The sequence below is a fragment of the Phyllopteryx taeniolatus genome, chromosome 4, assembly GCF_024500385.1.
Source record: "Phyllopteryx taeniolatus isolate TA_2022b chromosome 4, UOR_Ptae_1.2, whole genome shotgun sequence".
Classification (NCBI taxonomy): domain Eukaryota; kingdom Metazoa; phylum Chordata; class Actinopteri; order Syngnathiformes; family Syngnathidae; genus Phyllopteryx; species Phyllopteryx taeniolatus.
In genome coordinates this window covers 26225373-26242239 of record NC_084505.1, presented here as the reverse complement: position 1 = coordinate 26242239, position 16867 = coordinate 26225373, and the positions used below count along the sequence as shown (strand labels likewise).

Sequence of the window (16867 nt, the reverse complement as noted above, 5' to 3'; positions counted from 1 at the left end):
GCCAGTCTTGGATTCTGTGATGAAAAATGCAACACAGGTGTGAAGCAGTTTTCTGAAAACCTTTTATGCCTAAATAATAAAGCAACATTTTCTACCATGTTTAAGTTTATGCAGTAAATGTTTGGGTTTGGAAAATAAAATGCAAGATTCTCAGGGACGCAAACTCTTTATTCTATGTGTTTTAGTTTGTAGCCAGTCTTGGATTCTGTGATGAAAAATGCAACACAGGTGGTGAAGCAGTTCGACAAAATATTTGTTTCGTGATTCACAGTAAAGCAAGTTTTTTTCTTGGATGTTTCAGTATGTACAGTAAAGGTTTAAGCTAGAAAAGAAAATGCAACACAGGTTGGAAGGAGTTATCAGAATGGTTCTTTACACTGCTTGAGTTCAATGATTCACAGGTGGTCAGCATTTTCTAGCACCTTTCAGTTTATACAGTAAATGTTTGCATTTGTAAATAGAATTACAACACAGATGTGAAGGAGTTCTCAGAAGTAGTGATTCCACAACATATTAGTTCATGGATTCATAGGAAAGCAAGCAGTTCATACAGTAAATCGTTTGATCGTTTTCGACACAGATGTGAAGCAATTCTCAGAACCAATTCTTTACATGGCTAACTATCAGTTAGGTGATTTATAGGAAAGCAAAATGTTGGAGCAGGTTTCTGCTCATACTGAAAGGGTCTGTTTGGAGAACAAATGCAACAAAGGTTGGAAGGCATTGTCAGAACCATGTTTTATGCAACTAAAGTAGATTCCAGTGATTCACAGGAGAGCAACATTTTCGAGGACGTTTGTTTCAGCACATAGAGTAAATGTTTGCATTTGGGGGAAACAAATTACAACAAAGGTGTGAAGCAGCTGTCAGAACGGTGCGCTTTATCCAAGTTCGGAGATTTGGCCAGTAGTTTCAGTTGACAGTGTACTGAAACCTGTTCGTTGAGACGCTTGCTGCCCTCTTGGCCAAGAAGGACATTTGTTATTTGAACAGCCATCCATAGATCGAGCTGAACCAAATTAATTAGGAAAATAGACCGCGATGATGCTCTTATCGAACTCTAACCATTTTATTACATGTTGCTGGCTTATTATTATTACTCCCCACCGTCAACAATACACAACTACATCAGCCTATTATGAATACTCTGTGGCTATAATTGTGAGCAGAGAAATGGCAGACCTTTCTGATGCGAGAAATAAATTGATTAAAAAAATCATGGGAATTATTACCCAAACAATAACATTATGAAATATGCAAATCTGTTTGGGGAGAAATATTCTTAAACCAAAACTGTTGTGGTGAACTATAGGGGGGGGGGGGGGGAATAGCTTTTTAATAGTTTGGTTTTTAAAACACCAACATATTTCTGGTTCAATTGGATCGTATGGGCTATAATTTTTAAGTTTTGATATGAATTCATTATTCAAAAAGTTGCTACTTTATTCACAGCCTACAGTGCCTTGCATTTTTCCACATTTGGTTACAGCCGTATTCCAAAACGGAATAAATTTGAAATTCTACATGTGATATCGCATAACAACAAAGGGGAAATTACCTGCGATTGGCTGGCGACCAGTTCAGGGTCACCCGAAGATAGCTGGGATAGGCTTCAGCATGCCCGCGAACCTAGTGAGGATAAGCGGCACGGAAAATGGATGGATGGATGGAAAAGTATTTTTTTGTAAATCACTGCTCATTTATTAAAAAATAAATTCCACTGTTTCCTGTTTAGAATTTGAAGGGTGGAAATGAGTTCTCCCCTGTCATCTATTTGGGAATATGGTTGTATTACTTAAGCAAAGCATTCTATAGTCAGTGTAAATACAGTGTCTCAAGTCCGAGAAGCAAACGCTGAACTAGTGTATGATAATTAATAACGCTTCACATGACGGCGTTGAAAGCAACATTCAGTCAGTTTGGTCCTCTCGAGTCCTTTCTCAACAAATACAAACAAGCCTCGTTTGGCTGCGTTTCCGACCTCCTCGTGCGTCTTTTCAAACCCCCTCCAGAAGCTCCTGGGCGACCGCCGCGAAGCCGGGAGGCGACGGGGTGGAGGTGGACGATAAGGGCGGCGTGGACGGAGGCGAAGGGAACGACAGCGGCAGGAAGACCACGTGTTTGACGGGACATCCGGGGGAGGTCAGGGACGAGGAGGAGGTCGGAACGGTTGGAGAAGCATCCTCGGATTTTGGGGGATCCGGCGATGGCGGCGGGTGGAGTGTCGGCAGGGGCTGGCGGCCCGCCAGCTGGAGGGTCTCCTTATCGAGGGCCGTCTTCTGGGACAAGAGACGAGAGAAATTCCCATACAGTTTTCAATTAATTGCTATCATAAAAATGTAGGCTTGTGTGGCCCTCAAAAAGAATTCAAAGTTGAAGCCACCACAATATAGTTTTAAACATTTTTATATTATATGTAAAATATTAGAGACAATATCTTAAATGCCTTTCATTGATTCTATATTTATTTTGAAATATATATTGTAATAATTATGTACAACAGAAAAACTAGCAAAGGTAATACAAAAAAAAGAGTGAAGCGAGGGCTCACTTTGTGGCAAGCGGCAGTTTATCTCTAATTAGGTTCGAATTTTCATTGCCCTTTATATGGTCCCAGCTACTCAGCAAAAAGATGCATAATAATGAACAATTAAGAAACATTAAAAAATAAAGATCATTGGCAGCCTCAAAAAAAACTCCATCAAAGACAGCTTCTTTCTCTCTCCACCAGATGGCGCCAGAGTTCAACTACTGTGCGGGTGAAGAACAGCAAGGGTTGCAACTGTTGTTTTGTTTATTTTTTATTTTTTTATGATTTTGCCTTAAGCAGCACACAGATGCCAAAATAGCTTATTTAATTGTTTACTATACAGCAGAACGAGGAAAATCCTAATGATGATTGTGAACATGATGAACAGGAAGCGATGGCAGCAAGTCGAGCGCAACATCCGTAAGTCGGCCTCGGAAAATCCCAGCAGACGTGTTTTGGATGGTTTGAGCGGCAAAGATGACACGAAAGCTTACGTCTGTTTCAAACAAATACGGACCACAAGTTCCCACTTAATCCCGTCTGTGATCATCACAGCCAGACGTTTCGTGAGTGCGCGTTTGAATCGCCTTATTGGAGGCCTCAACATGCCCGAAAACCCGCCAATTTTTTCATGCACCTGTGAAATGTATGGGTTTTAGGGGTCCCCAATACGACACCCCAAAACTCACTCAGTAACAACCACTGGGGAAGTTCGAAAAACAACCCCCAGTTTCAGCAAGCAACCCAAAATTGGGTGAACATGTCTCAAGGATCCATGCTCGAAAGTGAACAAGTAGTCAGACGTTTTGCTTTGAAGCAGCCATTTTGGGGACACATTCCATGAAGAGGGAGCTTGCAGAGGAGAAGAAGAAGAAAAAAAATAGCCCCAGACACTCATTTCACCAATCAAGACGAAATTGGGTCCATGCCTGAAATTGAGATGGAAGGTGGCCATTATAGTTTGAAGCAGACATTTTGGGGGTGAAAATGGGACCAAGAAAAGTTTGAAAAACTTAACCTCCGACACCAGTTTCACGCATCTACATGAATTTGGGTCGACATATCTATCATAACAAGATGCATGAATAAGTCTCAAGGAACCATACCTGAAATTGAACAAGAAGTTAGCCATTTTTTTATTTGAAGCAGCCATTTTAGATGTAAATTCCATGGGAAACGGGGCCTGGACAGTTAGAAGTACTTCGCCCCCAAAACCAGTTTCAAGAATCATCACGACAATGGGTGGACATGTGGACACCAAAAAATAAAAAAGTCTCAAGAACCCATGCTCGAATGTGAACAAGACGTTGTCCATTTTGGTTTGAAGAAGCCATTTTGAGGACAAATTCCAGGAAAAGGGAGCTTGAAATGGAGGCGAGGGGAGGGGGGGGATAAAGAATCATAATAATCAGTGAAACTCATGCCAGGGGCTAACTAACATGAAATTGGATGGACATTTAAATTCAGTGGAAAAAGTCTCCAGGACCCATGACAAAAAAAAACAAAAAACATTGGATTGACTTCACCCTTAAAAAGTTCGACCATTTTTGCTTACCATAATGACCGAGACGGCCGCGGCGGCGTCGCCGCGCTTGGCCGTCGGGCTGAAGTGCGTTCTCAGTTCACCCGTCACCTCGGCCTTCATGTTGTTCTCCGCGTCGACGTCCTCCTGCAAAGCGAAATCGCGGCGAGTGAGCGAGCGGCGCCGATTAGAACGTGCCGCCATACGAGCGGGCGAGTACGCTACCGTCACCCAAGGGTGGGCCTGGATGTCCCGCGCCGAGTAGCGACCCTCCGCGTTTACCAACAGCATCTTGCCGATCAGCTCCTGCAGGTAAACAAGACACACACACGCGCGCACACACACAAATCTAATCAATGGTGTATTTTTCACTTGCAAACAAAATGGGGTGTGCTGGGATATTACAACTACGACAAGGGGGAGGAAAACATATTTTTACATTTTATAACCAATCTCTTTGAAATATCATTTAAAAATAGTATTAATTCATTTCACTTTTACAATTAATATATTTTTTCACAGTGGGTATAGGTTTAAGATCAAATGTTACAAAAAAAAATAAAAATATATTTATTCCATACTAATCAATCAAAATAATTGAAAAATGAAATTTTCAGATAATTGGAAAATGTAATACCCATTTTTATTTTATTTTTTTTAAATTTTAAATACAATTAAGAAATATAGCCTATACAATGGAACACCGCATATTTGTGGTTACACATTTGCAAATTGACCTATTCACAAATTTGGGGGGGGACCTTATCCCCCATTATTTGCGTAAAATTAGCGGTGAACCCCGCCTCTTGCATTTCTTTTTCGTCAACCCTGCTATTGACAGATTTTTGCAATTAGCAGCCCAGTTCGCCCCCTATCCCCCGCGAATAGCAGGGTTCCACTGTAATAAATAAATAAGATTATTTTAAAGCTACAAAGTGTTAGAATATAAAATCCTTTCAAACCTTGGCTGAATCAGTGATGTTGTCCCAGTAAGGACTGGGATAGTCCAGTCGGCCCAGTAGAATTTGCTCAAAGAGCTCCTCCTGCTGGTTGCTCTCGCTGAAAAATGCAAGCAGAAACAGTCTCAAATGTGCACGTAACTAGACATCCTTGCTAAAACTCCAGATTCTCAGCCCCTCTGCGCGTAAACGTCTGACTTCGGACCCCTCGTCTGCTTGGACGCACCTTCGAAAAGGAGGGAAGCCACACAGGAGGATGTACGTGATGACGCCTGCAGCCCAGATGTCCACCTTGACGCCGTAACTGAGCACGAAAGGTCAGTGTTGGCGAGCGCACGCTGTTTCTATTGCTCACTTGATGTTGATTAATTACAGTGGCGCTTTGAGATACGAGTGACCCGGCTTACAAACCTCCGAGATACGAGCCGTCATTTGGCCAATTGTTTTGCTTTGTTGCGAGCGCAAACGTGAAGATACAAAGCGCCCGTATGGTGGCAGCGAACTCAATTCAACTCACAGTTTGGCAATAATTGAACAAGTCATTAAAAAAGGAGGCTTCAAGCTGCTTTTTGACATTCTCAGAATCATCTTTATTTGCCAAGTATGTCCACAAAACACACAGTTGAAGCGCACTGTCAAAACTAAACATCAAACAGAGAGCATTACATGCTGTCCATTTAAAACATTGATTAGCCATACGAAAAAGTCTGCTTTGCTTAATGCTAACAACCAACGCAAAACACCATTGACAATGCTAACGGTTAACATCAATAACTGCTGTTTTAGAGGGAACGGCTATTTGAACACAAATGGTGGGGAAACACATTTAGACATAATATAATACAAACAAATTGTTTTGGGGAGAGAGGCTGGAACGGATTAATTTCCATTCATTTCAATGCAGAAAGATGTTTTGAGTTACGAGCACGGCCACAGAACGAATTAACCTCGTATCTCCAGGCACCACTGTACTCAAACGCAACGGGACACCATCTTGTTTCTTTGCAAAAGATCAGGACCACAAGACCACCCATCTTACCCAGACTCTGCGATGATTTCCGGCGCCACGTACGTCGGCGTCCCACACACGGTGTACAACGGTCCCTCGACCACAGTGGCAAGGCCGAAGTCCCCGAGCTTGAGTGATTGGGTGCCGTCGGGATTCTCAAACACCTGACGGGCATACAACATGGGTTACGAATGGGCGGGCGGATAAACGCCGATGTGAGGGGTGGGGGAGACCAAATGCGCCTGACCAGTAGGTTTTCCGGCTTGACGTCTCTGTGGACGATGTTCATGGCGTGAAGGTACTGCAGGGCGGAGGCCAGGTTGGACACCATGACGCTGGCGCTCCTCTCCGTGTACGTGGCCGAGGACGTGATGGCGTCGAATAAATCGCCACCCTGCGACGCAGGCCGCACCGCTACGAGTTACTAGCTGTTGTACTTCTCCGCAATGACATTGACCAGTCGCTAAGCATGTTGTCTTCTATTTCAAACAGAGATAGACCGACATGATTTTTTTTCAGCCCACACTATCAAATGGAAAGAGAACGGGGACTTTTGTAATCTATTCATGTCTATTTTTCTAATATTTGATTATTTCTTACATTTCTTTATGATTTTCTAATGTTTTATTTTTGTCTATTTTGTTTTATTTTCCTCATATTCCAGATTTTGTTGCGTAATACTTTTGTATTTTCCATTTATTATTTGTGTATTTTCCCAATAGATTTGTATTTCCACTAAATATTTGTGTATTTCTTTTACTAATTATTCTGTATTACTTTATTTATTTATTTTTTATTATTTTTAATGTAACTATTAGGTATTTTTTCCTTAATGTTTGTTTCCTTGTCTAAATCTTATGTATTTTTTGTAATATTTTGTGTATTTTTCATCTAATATTTTTGTAATTTTTCCCAATCTTTTGTATTTCTTTACAAATATTTATATTATCTTTCTATTCTACTGTATTTTGGTATTATTGTGTATTTTGAAAATTATTTTCCTCATATTTGAATATTTTGTTGCAATGTTTTTGTCATTTTTGGTATTTTTTGTATTTGTTAAATTATTTTCTCATATTTGAATATTTTGTTGCAATGTTTTTGTCATAGTATTTGCATTCCCGTCTATATTTGAAAAATACTCAATGAATTCAAGCTAACATCAACACCAATAATCCACCAGATGGCGCCAAAGTAATACTTTCATTGCTTTGGCATGAGTCCAAAAACTGCAACTAACCGAGATTTTCTGCGAATACCAGAGGATAAAAGCAAATTTGAGAATGCCGGATCTGGACTATGCGGGGGTTCACTATATGTACATTTTGCAACTGAGTCACTGCTCTGCATTAAACATAAAACACAAACACAATTGTACCTTGACCAGCTCCATGACGAGACACAGCTCCGAGGGCGTGTCCACCTCCTCCACCAGCATGATGATGTTGGGGTGCTTCACCCGCCTCAGCACAGACACCTCATTCTCTATCAGGTGCTCCTGCCAAAAAGATTCAAGTCAGGACCAAGAATGAATACTAAATAATTCAAATTAAAAAAAAAAAATCACGAGCTACCTTGCCACGACACTTGGCCTTGTCGATGATCTTCAGGGCAAACTCTCTTCCTGTGGACCTGAGCAGACACGCCGCAATTAGATGGCGGCCATAACCGTAAAAAGAAAAGCATGTGACGAGCTCACCAGGGAACAAAGAGGAGGTTAATGGAGCGAAAGTAGAATTAGACAACTCAGTGCAAAGACTCAGCAAAGAGCTTGCAGAACTTAATTGTTCCTTGAGGGGAAACTCACTGCGATACTACTACAACAACTAACTGAATGGTACACTATCTCTAGGTTACTTTAGTCATATTGTAGTGAGTAGTCAGGACAGAGACACGTGCACCACTCCTGTCGCTACGCTAGCGCTACGTCGCTTTGCCATGTTATGAACAGCCACCACTGTGAACTGTACTTCCTGGTTAATTGGCCCTCCCTTCACTCTCGCAGACGAATTCGTTGGCCGTGTTTATCTAGAGACCACCCTATCGTCGTCCTCTGCTCACCATGCATACCACCACCCGCTCTCTCCGTTCCAGCGGTTTTGTAAAGCTCTTGGTTCACCAAAGTCTGCACTACTTTTGGTCGATCGTCTTTTCAATTTTCTGCCCCAAAACGAATGGAACACTCTGCGACAAATAATAAAACTCGCCTCGCTCATCCCAATATTATCGTTTCAAAAGTTAGTGAGGGACACTGCTCATGATCGCTCCACCTGCTGTCACGCCCGTCCGAAGGCTGGCAGGACGACCACCGGTGTCGCGACTTCGTAGCGGGAGCGCGGTCGCCACCCGAGCGGAGCTAATCATCCATTTTGCTGAGCATAATTTGCAGTCGCAAATCTCTATACGGCTGACATTGCTTGTACCTGGAAAAGTCTTTGTCATGTGGTATTGGAACACTCTCTTTACTCTACTTTTACGATACCAATACTGGTATCGGTGCATCCCGAGTTTAAACTATTAATATAAGGAGTTCTAAACATTTTGGGGCGGGTGGGGTTTTTTTGCTATTTACAGCTGCTCATTTGGGTGAGCGTACCTCTCGACACACTTCTTCACCACAGCAAAGTTGCCGTCTCCGATAACTTCCCCTATCGTGTACTTCTCCAGGATGGCGGAGGAGGTCTGGTCGTTATGGTTACCATTCACTGTTGAAAAAAAATGTGTGTCAACACACTCTTCATTAACAACAGTTTAGACAAGATGGTCAGTCTGTATTGTTGAGAATGAGACGAGAGAATGGGAAGGAGGAGAAGAGGTGAGGAAATGGGAGGGTAGGAGGGGAAGAAAAGAAGGAAGACAATGAGAAAGCAGCCGGGAGACTGGAAGGAGGAGAGAGAAAGGAAAAGGACTGGAAAGGAAAGGGCGAGGATGGCAATGAAAAGGAGATGAGAGAAAGTGGAAACAAAGGGAAGGAGAGGGGGTCAAAGGTAAAGAAGAAAAGAAAAGGAAGACAAGTAAAGGTGAGGCAATGAAAGGAGATGAGAGGAATGGACTGGAAAGAGAATAAAGGAAAGGAAATGAGATACAATAGAAGGAGAGTAAAGGAAAGGTGATGCAAGGAAAGGTATCAAAAGGAAAGGAGAAAGTGCACAGAATAAGAAGAAAAATGAAAAATGAAATGAGAAATGGGAAGAAGAAAAGAGGAGAGACAAAGGCCAAAGGAAAGAAGGAAACAAGGAAGTGGCCACTGGAAGGGAGCAGAGGAGAGCAAGGAAAGGAAATGAGACAGGGGGCGTACCCTCTGGAGCGGTTGTCTCCCCCTGGTGGTTGTAGAGCGAGCAGCCGACGTTTGAACTTGAGCCGTGATGTGACGGAACCTTCTACAGTAGCCCAAAAGGAACAAAATCGTCACGTTTGTCGTCAAAATAAATCAATGCTACAATCACCGTGGCAACAGCAGCCTGTCTGTCTGTCAAACCCATTGTGTCATTCATTTGGGTGCTTTTTAGGCCACATTTAGTGACTCATTTTATGTCGTGGTCGGCCTCTTCCATGTCACTAAATCCTCAAATCCGCCGGTAATTCTCAACTTGGCGTACGAAGGGCGACGTCTTTGCCAAGTGGCCGCATCAATCTCTTCTAATGTAGTCTCAATCTAGACTCTGCGTAGTCTGCAACCAGCAATAATCCAGCGATAAACCTGATTAGCATTTCCACGCGCCAGAAAATACTCAAACATGACATGCACCATATTGATTTTTTTTTAAGTAGGTCAAGAGCATTCTGCCTTTTACCTAACATTGTGTGCAATATTAATTCAGACTGTGCTGATTTTGCAAGATTTAGCATATACTCAACACATGTAACCTTGACTTTATTCAATATTTTCTTGTCCACAGATGCTAGGTCATTGTATTTTGTAAATACAAAATAGTAGTGACTTAAGACTTAAGAAAACAAAGCATTTTCAAAAGTCTACAAACCCCTGTTCAAATGATGAATCAGATAACTCATTTAAAAAATTTCCACCATTAATGTGACCTGTACCCTCTACAACGCAATTTAAAAAAAGAACTCTTTCAGAGGGGAAGTAAAAATGAACTGAGATGTGGTTGCAAAAGTGTGCACATCCCCTTATGACTGGGGATGTGAATGTCATCAGAATGAAACAATCCTATTCAAACGCATGTTAAATAGGAGTCTGCACACATTTGCCACCATATAAAGTGCCCCTGATTAACCAGCTGTTGAAGTAGGCTTTTGAGCGGCCATGGTCAAGTGGTTAAGACTGCAGTCTTGTGCATCGATACCCTCATCCTGGCACAACAGCCATATTCACCAAAAATTAAAAAATAGAAAATAGGAGCAAACGACAAAGTGAAAAGTCAAAAAGACTATACAAAAGCAGCATTGTATTTTTTATAGTTAGAGGTTTTATCCGCAGGGTGCAAAGAAGTACAGAATTTTATCATTCATAAATGTATTTTCTAGCTTCCTAATGAGCATAAGGCTATTTTGTATTTGTATTATATCAACTACAATTATTGTATCTTTATCTAAAATATATTCTAAATTAATTACAAGAAAATTTGTCATACAAATTCATTTTTTAAAAAACTAATGACATTTTTAAACAGTATATTAAAATATACCATTCATGTTTAACAACAACATGTTTTTTTTAAATTAAAAAGTAAAATAAAATGCACCTCCTACCTTGAGACCAGGGAGGCTTTGGAGGCCAGTGGGAGAGGGTGTGGACGACTTGCCGGACCTCGGTGTGGAGATGTGACCGTTTACTGAGTCAAGAAAGCAGTAACTCTATTTTATCGCAGGTTCAACACTCGGAAAGTGAACCTTAGCGATTGTTGCGTGTTTGCATTTACCGAGCTCACCTGGAGTTTTGGCAGGAGACTGACCGGTGGAGTAGCGGGCTGTACGCCTCGCTGAAACACCAGATGTTGGATTGGAGAGTAGAACAAAATACATTATAGCCTGCTAAAGTGTCACGGTGTCAATTACCTGCACCAGGAGACTTGCTGCGTCGTGAAGGTCCAGGACTCTTGCTAGTCCGGTTCGGAGTGACGGAACGACCGTATGACGACTTCAGCACTTTGCACTCTGCCGATTTGAGGCACGATACAGTATAAATCAAACGTTTGTGGCATACATCGAGATGTATACCATGATTGCGTGCAAATACTGACAGTCAACAGTATAAAAGCATATCACAGCAATGCCCAGATAACATTGACATGATAAGATATCAATGTGGTGGCAACGGCGAGGTCGCCATAATTCTTGGTGAGCAGTGAAAATTATGATTTTATATATGAATTTGTAACATTAGACATTGCATATCATATTAGAATGTACACAAGAGTAGTAAAAGTACACATTTTTCACACTCCCTAGGCACCGGTCTATACAAGAACAAAATGTTTTTTCATTTTCCTTCTACCCTTTTATAATACACTGAAAAAAAAAAAGCGTATTGCCCACACAAAATTATTATTATTATTATTTTTTTTTTTTTTACAGAAACACATGTTTTGGTTTCTAGAAGACTCACTTGAGGAAATACTGATGTGAAGTTTACTAGACTAAATAGTCTTGAATTATTATTATTTATTCATTTCTAATATTTTTTTTGTTAACTCTTCTTCATTGTTTACTAAAACACACATTAGGTTTCTTGACGATTCTAAATTATCCTTGATCTTTACAAAAACACACATTAGGTTTTTCAAATACGCTAAACTGTCTTTGTCATTTACATAACTGAATACTGAATTGTCTTGGATTGGAATGGTGTGTGTCCCCTGTTGTTAGTTCTGCTGATAAAACAAGGAAAAAAGGTGCAACAGAATGTCAACACTTCGGACTAAAATTAACTGATCCCTGCTCTCGAGCCCACACTTCCTGTTCCTGTGCCCTCGTCAGCGAATTAATGAATAAACGTCTATCATCATCACAGTGTCAATCAAAACTGAGCATTATGGAAACACAACTCCACAGCATAAACAAAGAAAGGAAACACAAACCCACAAATACACACCCACTACATGCTCTGTGGTCCACTATATAAAAGAAGAATTTTGCAAGCAATAGTGTGAGGAGAAAGGCGGCAATGGTGGGCTGGACAACACCTACAATAACACAACACTAACACTACAACAACACAGATGGACGTGTATGTAATTAGTCATAGAGGGCCTACCGGTCATAAAGGCTGTGGAAGCCTTACCGCTGTGGTCCAACGCAAAGTCGTCACGGGCGTAGCGGTACTTCTCTGGGCCGCACGCAATGAACACGTCGTCATCGCCGAAGAAGTCCTGCAGGCACGTGACCTGGAACAAAACATGAGAATATTAACAATAATTAAAACTGTTAGCAGCGTCCAACAGGCCCTTGCATCCTCTTTGTCATGGCGAATTTGTCATCCAATTTTAGTGTCAGGCTCCACCCAATTGGGTAGCATAGGCAGAAAAGCTTCACAATCCATCATCGCCCATCTGTGTAGGATCCCTGCTTCCATTCAACACTCAACACGCCCCAAAAAAATCTTTTTTTTTATTTTTTTTTTTTTTTGCTACTAACATCTTCAACTTATATCCTTAAACTGTATATGTGGGTACTGAGTGTATGGTATAAACTCTGTACAGAATTTGAGACAACAAAATCAGCCTTTGCTAAACGGTTAGCATTTGTGATTAGCATTAGCGCGCTACCGATTACCATTTTAGAAAAAAAAAAAAAAAAAAAAAGAATGGTAACTACCATTGAGCTCACTCATAAATCATGTTATATGTACATTACACATATAATAGTGTCTTTAAAATCACTTACAGACACTCGTCTGTTGTTTTTGGCAATGTTTTTCACAGGCCCAGCAGTGCGTCCGTCTGCAGCAAATGTCTGTGCGGTCATCATGGACAGTACCCAAATGGTTCCAAGTGATCCAAATTGGTTCCAGGCGGCGCAAATATGCTTTTATTAATATTTTTTATTGCCTAGAGGCAGAAATCTTTGCGTGAACCAATTTTTGTGGTTGACTTCGCCGAGTTAGCAATTTATTTTCCCGCACCCCTACTTAAAACCAAAATGGCCAACTTGTTCAATTTTAGGTATGAGTCCATGAGACTTTTTGGTGTGTTCTGTTATGATAGACATAGCCACCGAATTACATCTGGATTGGTGAAAGCGGTGATGTGGAGCAAATTTTTTCCTGGCCCCCTTTTTTAATGGAATTTTCCCCCTCAATGGCTGGCTCAAACCAAAATGGACGCCTTCCTCTTAAATTTGCGGAGTTGTGGTTGGTGACTTGTTTTTGAATGAATCTGATTCAAGACTACCAGTAGAAATTGGGTGTTTATTGGGTTGTTACATTGCCGCGCAGCTACTAACAACTTGTTTTTTTTTGTCGGAGAAGAGTACTGATTTTTTAATGTGATTGCAGAGAAGATGACCAAGCATCAATATCGGTTCCTCTGCTACTGTTGTACATGTAACAGTGGTAAGGAAAAAACTGTAAAAGATGTATTCACTGTTCCACCCCCACGTTGGTAACCATGTCATCTTAATAATAGGATGTTGGTGTGCGGAGTGTGGGTGTGAAATGTCCTGAAAAAGGAAATTCCACTTAGAAAGGAGCAGCGGGAGTGAGAAAACTAAAATAGCAAATGTGGGAAGTGTACACATTCACCAATGCTACTAAACAGAACACAACCACATTACAGCATTCTACAAATCAAATTAGTATATATTATAATCAAGTCTTGAGTATGCAGTAGGTCTACTTCAGTGTATTCGTACGATCTGTGTCGCTGCACACACAGCAAACAATGACATGTTTGACATTCTTGGGCTGGGTGGCGTAATTTCGTGCTGGAATTCGCCAGCTGAGCACCACACCAAGGCAACAAATGTTATAATTGCCATGGCAACAAAGGCCCAACAGACGGTTTGGATATCAGGAATACACTGAAAATAGCACATTGGAGAACACTGACACAGTTGTTAGGGTAATCGTAACCGCTAGGGGAGCCGAGCCAGCACGCCCGTCCCATCACTAACGTGCCCCAGGACCCAGGGGGCTCCCACAGAAGTGCCCGACCAAGAAAAATTACAAGTTTGAGAATACTATGTTGAATTGAGCCCCTAGCAAAAGGTTCACGATATACCTCCCAATACAGACCATGGACTAAACTATCATTGCCACCTGCACTCCAAGTTTCCCTAAAATTGGTGGATCGCTGGGAGTTTTCATTCATAGAAAATCGATAAAGGGAAAGAGTTAAAAGTTTGTGAGATATCCGCTCGACAAAATGCCAACCGAATTCGAGTCTGTCTGCCGATTCAGTCCTTGACCTTAACTACTTGTAGACAGAAAGGTATTTAAATAATAGAGCGTTTACAGTATAAATAGTGAAATAGTAAGTTTGAAGATGATTTGTTCAAACATTTGCAAAAGATTCAAGGCGTTATTGACGATTTAGTTGATTACCAAGGCCCAAAAATTCCTCAAACAGAGAAGCGTTAACTGGTAGTAGTAGTTAATAGTTTGAGGACAAAACACTGAAAGTGACACCTGACAGAATGCCGACCGAATTGAAGGCGTACCTTCGGATATGGTCCTTGAACTTAACCACCTTCAGATAATTTTCTGAAATTCTCTGGAGGATCTTGCCCGTAAGACCAAGTTGAATGAGTACCTTCTGATACAATCACTGACCCTGATTTAACCACCTCCACGAGCCATCTATGGTCAGATACTGTTCACAGTCCATCAGAAAACTGACTTTGGCCTGAGCTACTTCAGACATTTTGTGTTAGTGTTCCAATTAAATGAGTGCTTTCTTAGCTATGAAGGCAATGATGCCTGAAGAGTTAAAGACTGGTGTGGAAACGTAGCCAGTACAAGTCGTCATTGAGGCGACAATCATGTCAAATCATTATCTATTCCCTGGTGATTAAACTGAGCATGCACCCAAACAAGAAAAAAAAAATGAGGACATGACTGATCGACTGCACAGGGTGGGCAAACTAATCGCTGAAAGGGAGCAAGACCCGACATCTCCGGTTATTAGTGTTAGTGACGGATGAGAGACGAGCATCACTGCGCGTTCTGGATGGACAAGACAGTTGGAGGTTGGAAATGGATCAAAAGGAGGCCATCTTTGTCAGCGAGGATTAACCATCACTCCACCAGGAAGGTGGGCCGTAACGCTGCTTAGAATGACGCTGGGTTCCACCATATCAAGTCCAGAGGTTGTTGAGCCACGCGTGACCGCAAAGGCCGGTCAGGAAGACAGCGCGTTAAGTAAAAAAAAAACGCAGAGCCACAGTAAACAATGTACTTTCAGCCTTTTTAAATGGGACAAGCAGTCAAATACTATAGAAAATAACAACAACAAAAAAAGTCTGTAGCTATCGGCACGAAATGTAATCTAATAGTCAACATCTCTGGTGCATATGATGACTTGTATTTAAATGTTTAATGTTCTTGTCAGGTTATTAGATAAACATTGATTCTGACCTGTACTTGGCAAAGATGCTTATTTGCTAGTATATTGTGTTTTTGTATAGTAGTGATTTTATTGTACAGAGTTGTTGTTTGCTAACGGTATTAAGAGGTGGATTAAGTCGGGTAAGTCTCCACTGAAAGCCAAGGTTCCAAATAGAAAGTTACCATAAAAGTTTCCAGAGGATCTGCAACCAATTGACATTTCTTGTCCTTCAATTTTGGCAAGCTGCAAATAGAAATCCTCACTTTTGTCTTTCAAACTTGCTGAGGGACAGTAGTCAAACCACAGTAATAATAGAGTGAGTGGTGGGGGTTCCGGTTCACCAACATGATGCCAACTGGGCCTGAAAAGAGCTTTTGAGAGGGATGTTGACATCACACAATAGCACACAATAGACACCGTCCCTGTTGTTGGACCCCACCCTTCACGCTTTGTGCAGCCCCCTTGCCACACTTAGCCCCCAAAACAAAACTGGCACTCTGCACTCTGCTGGACCTTTGTGTCTTTTTGGAGTGTGTAAAGTCAAAACTTTAGCCTACCAAACCTTTAGTGAGGGATAAAAAAAAATGCCCTAAAACTTCCAGTTGGATCAGGCAATCGACAATGGGTGGCCATGCAAATTTCTCGGCTGTTGGACTAAATGCTGGCGCTTTAATCCACACTTGGCCCTGAAAACTATCAGATGGTGGCCTTGTGCGTCGCTAACCTCGCTAATCTGTCTGAGGCTGCCAGCGTGTCGCATTGAGCCTGAACGTCAAGTGTGAAGACCAAATCATAAGTGAACCCTTTGATGGTGTGCAAGGGACAGACAAGGGCTGCTTCCGAGTATTGGGGCCATGAAGGAATCGTTGTTAAAAGCGGTCCACGGGAGATGATGCAATGGTCAATCAATGTCATGCTAACCAAAATCTGCCATCTATTTGATCTACAAAGCTGCTGAGAGCAAGAACTAGTCCCATTAGTCACTGTTACTGAGTTCATCAAGCTTTCGGAACCTACGTGAGGCTTCAAATTGACACTAGTCTAGTCCTCACTTGACCAAACCAGGAAAACAGGTTAGTGGACTTCCTGCGTATGCTGCGCTAACTACCAAAACTATGGGTTGACGACGTGGTTTGAAGCTGAACTTGCTAAAATTTCGTTTTCTTGAGGTACATACATATACAGGTCCCTCGGTTATTCAGAAAACCATGATATTATATATCATGTAAACAGGAACGAAGCCCAAACGTAGAATATTGTCATCTTTCGTGACATTGTAGACGATTCAAGTTTAGCTTTACAATTAAGTTACACCACGTCCAGGATAGATCCTTCCGA

The 16867-nt window shown here is 41.5% G+C and overlaps 1 protein-coding gene across 7 annotated transcripts in view; it reads right to left on the bottom strand.

Moving 5' to 3' along the window:
- Positions 1-147: 147 nt before the first annotated feature.
- The window catches only part of dclk2a (doublecortin-like kinase 2a), a 30508-nt gene continuing 13788 nt past the window's right edge, over positions 148-16867 (bottom strand). The window contains exons 3-17 of one of the 7 annotated variants that reach the window (XM_061770965.1): positions 12241-12370; positions 11043-11141; positions 10907-10966; positions 10737-10819; positions 9319-9400; positions 8617-8725; positions 7595-7652; positions 7399-7518; positions 6268-6414; positions 6051-6184; positions 5238-5315; positions 5015-5111; positions 4278-4358; positions 4086-4199; positions 148-2276 (exon numbers count right to left, since the gene is read on the bottom strand). In XM_061770965.1, coding sequence (XP_061626949.1) covers positions 1998-2276; positions 4086-4199; positions 4278-4358; positions 5015-5111; positions 5238-5315; positions 6051-6184; positions 6268-6414; positions 7399-7518; positions 7595-7652; positions 8617-8725; positions 9319-9400; positions 10737-10819; positions 10907-10966; positions 11043-11141; positions 12241-12370 — 1671 coding nt within the window. In that variant the 3' untranslated portion in view covers positions 148-1997. Of the gene's footprint in view, positions 2280-4085; positions 4359-5014; positions 5112-5237; positions 5316-6050; positions 6185-6267; positions 6415-7398; positions 7519-7594; positions 7653-8616; positions 8726-9318; positions 9401-10736; positions 10820-10906; positions 10967-11042; positions 11142-12240; positions 12371-16867 lie in introns of all 7 variants that reach the window. The other 6 variants (XM_061770963.1, XM_061770966.1, XM_061770961.1 and 3 more) reach the window with 6 other exon arrangements.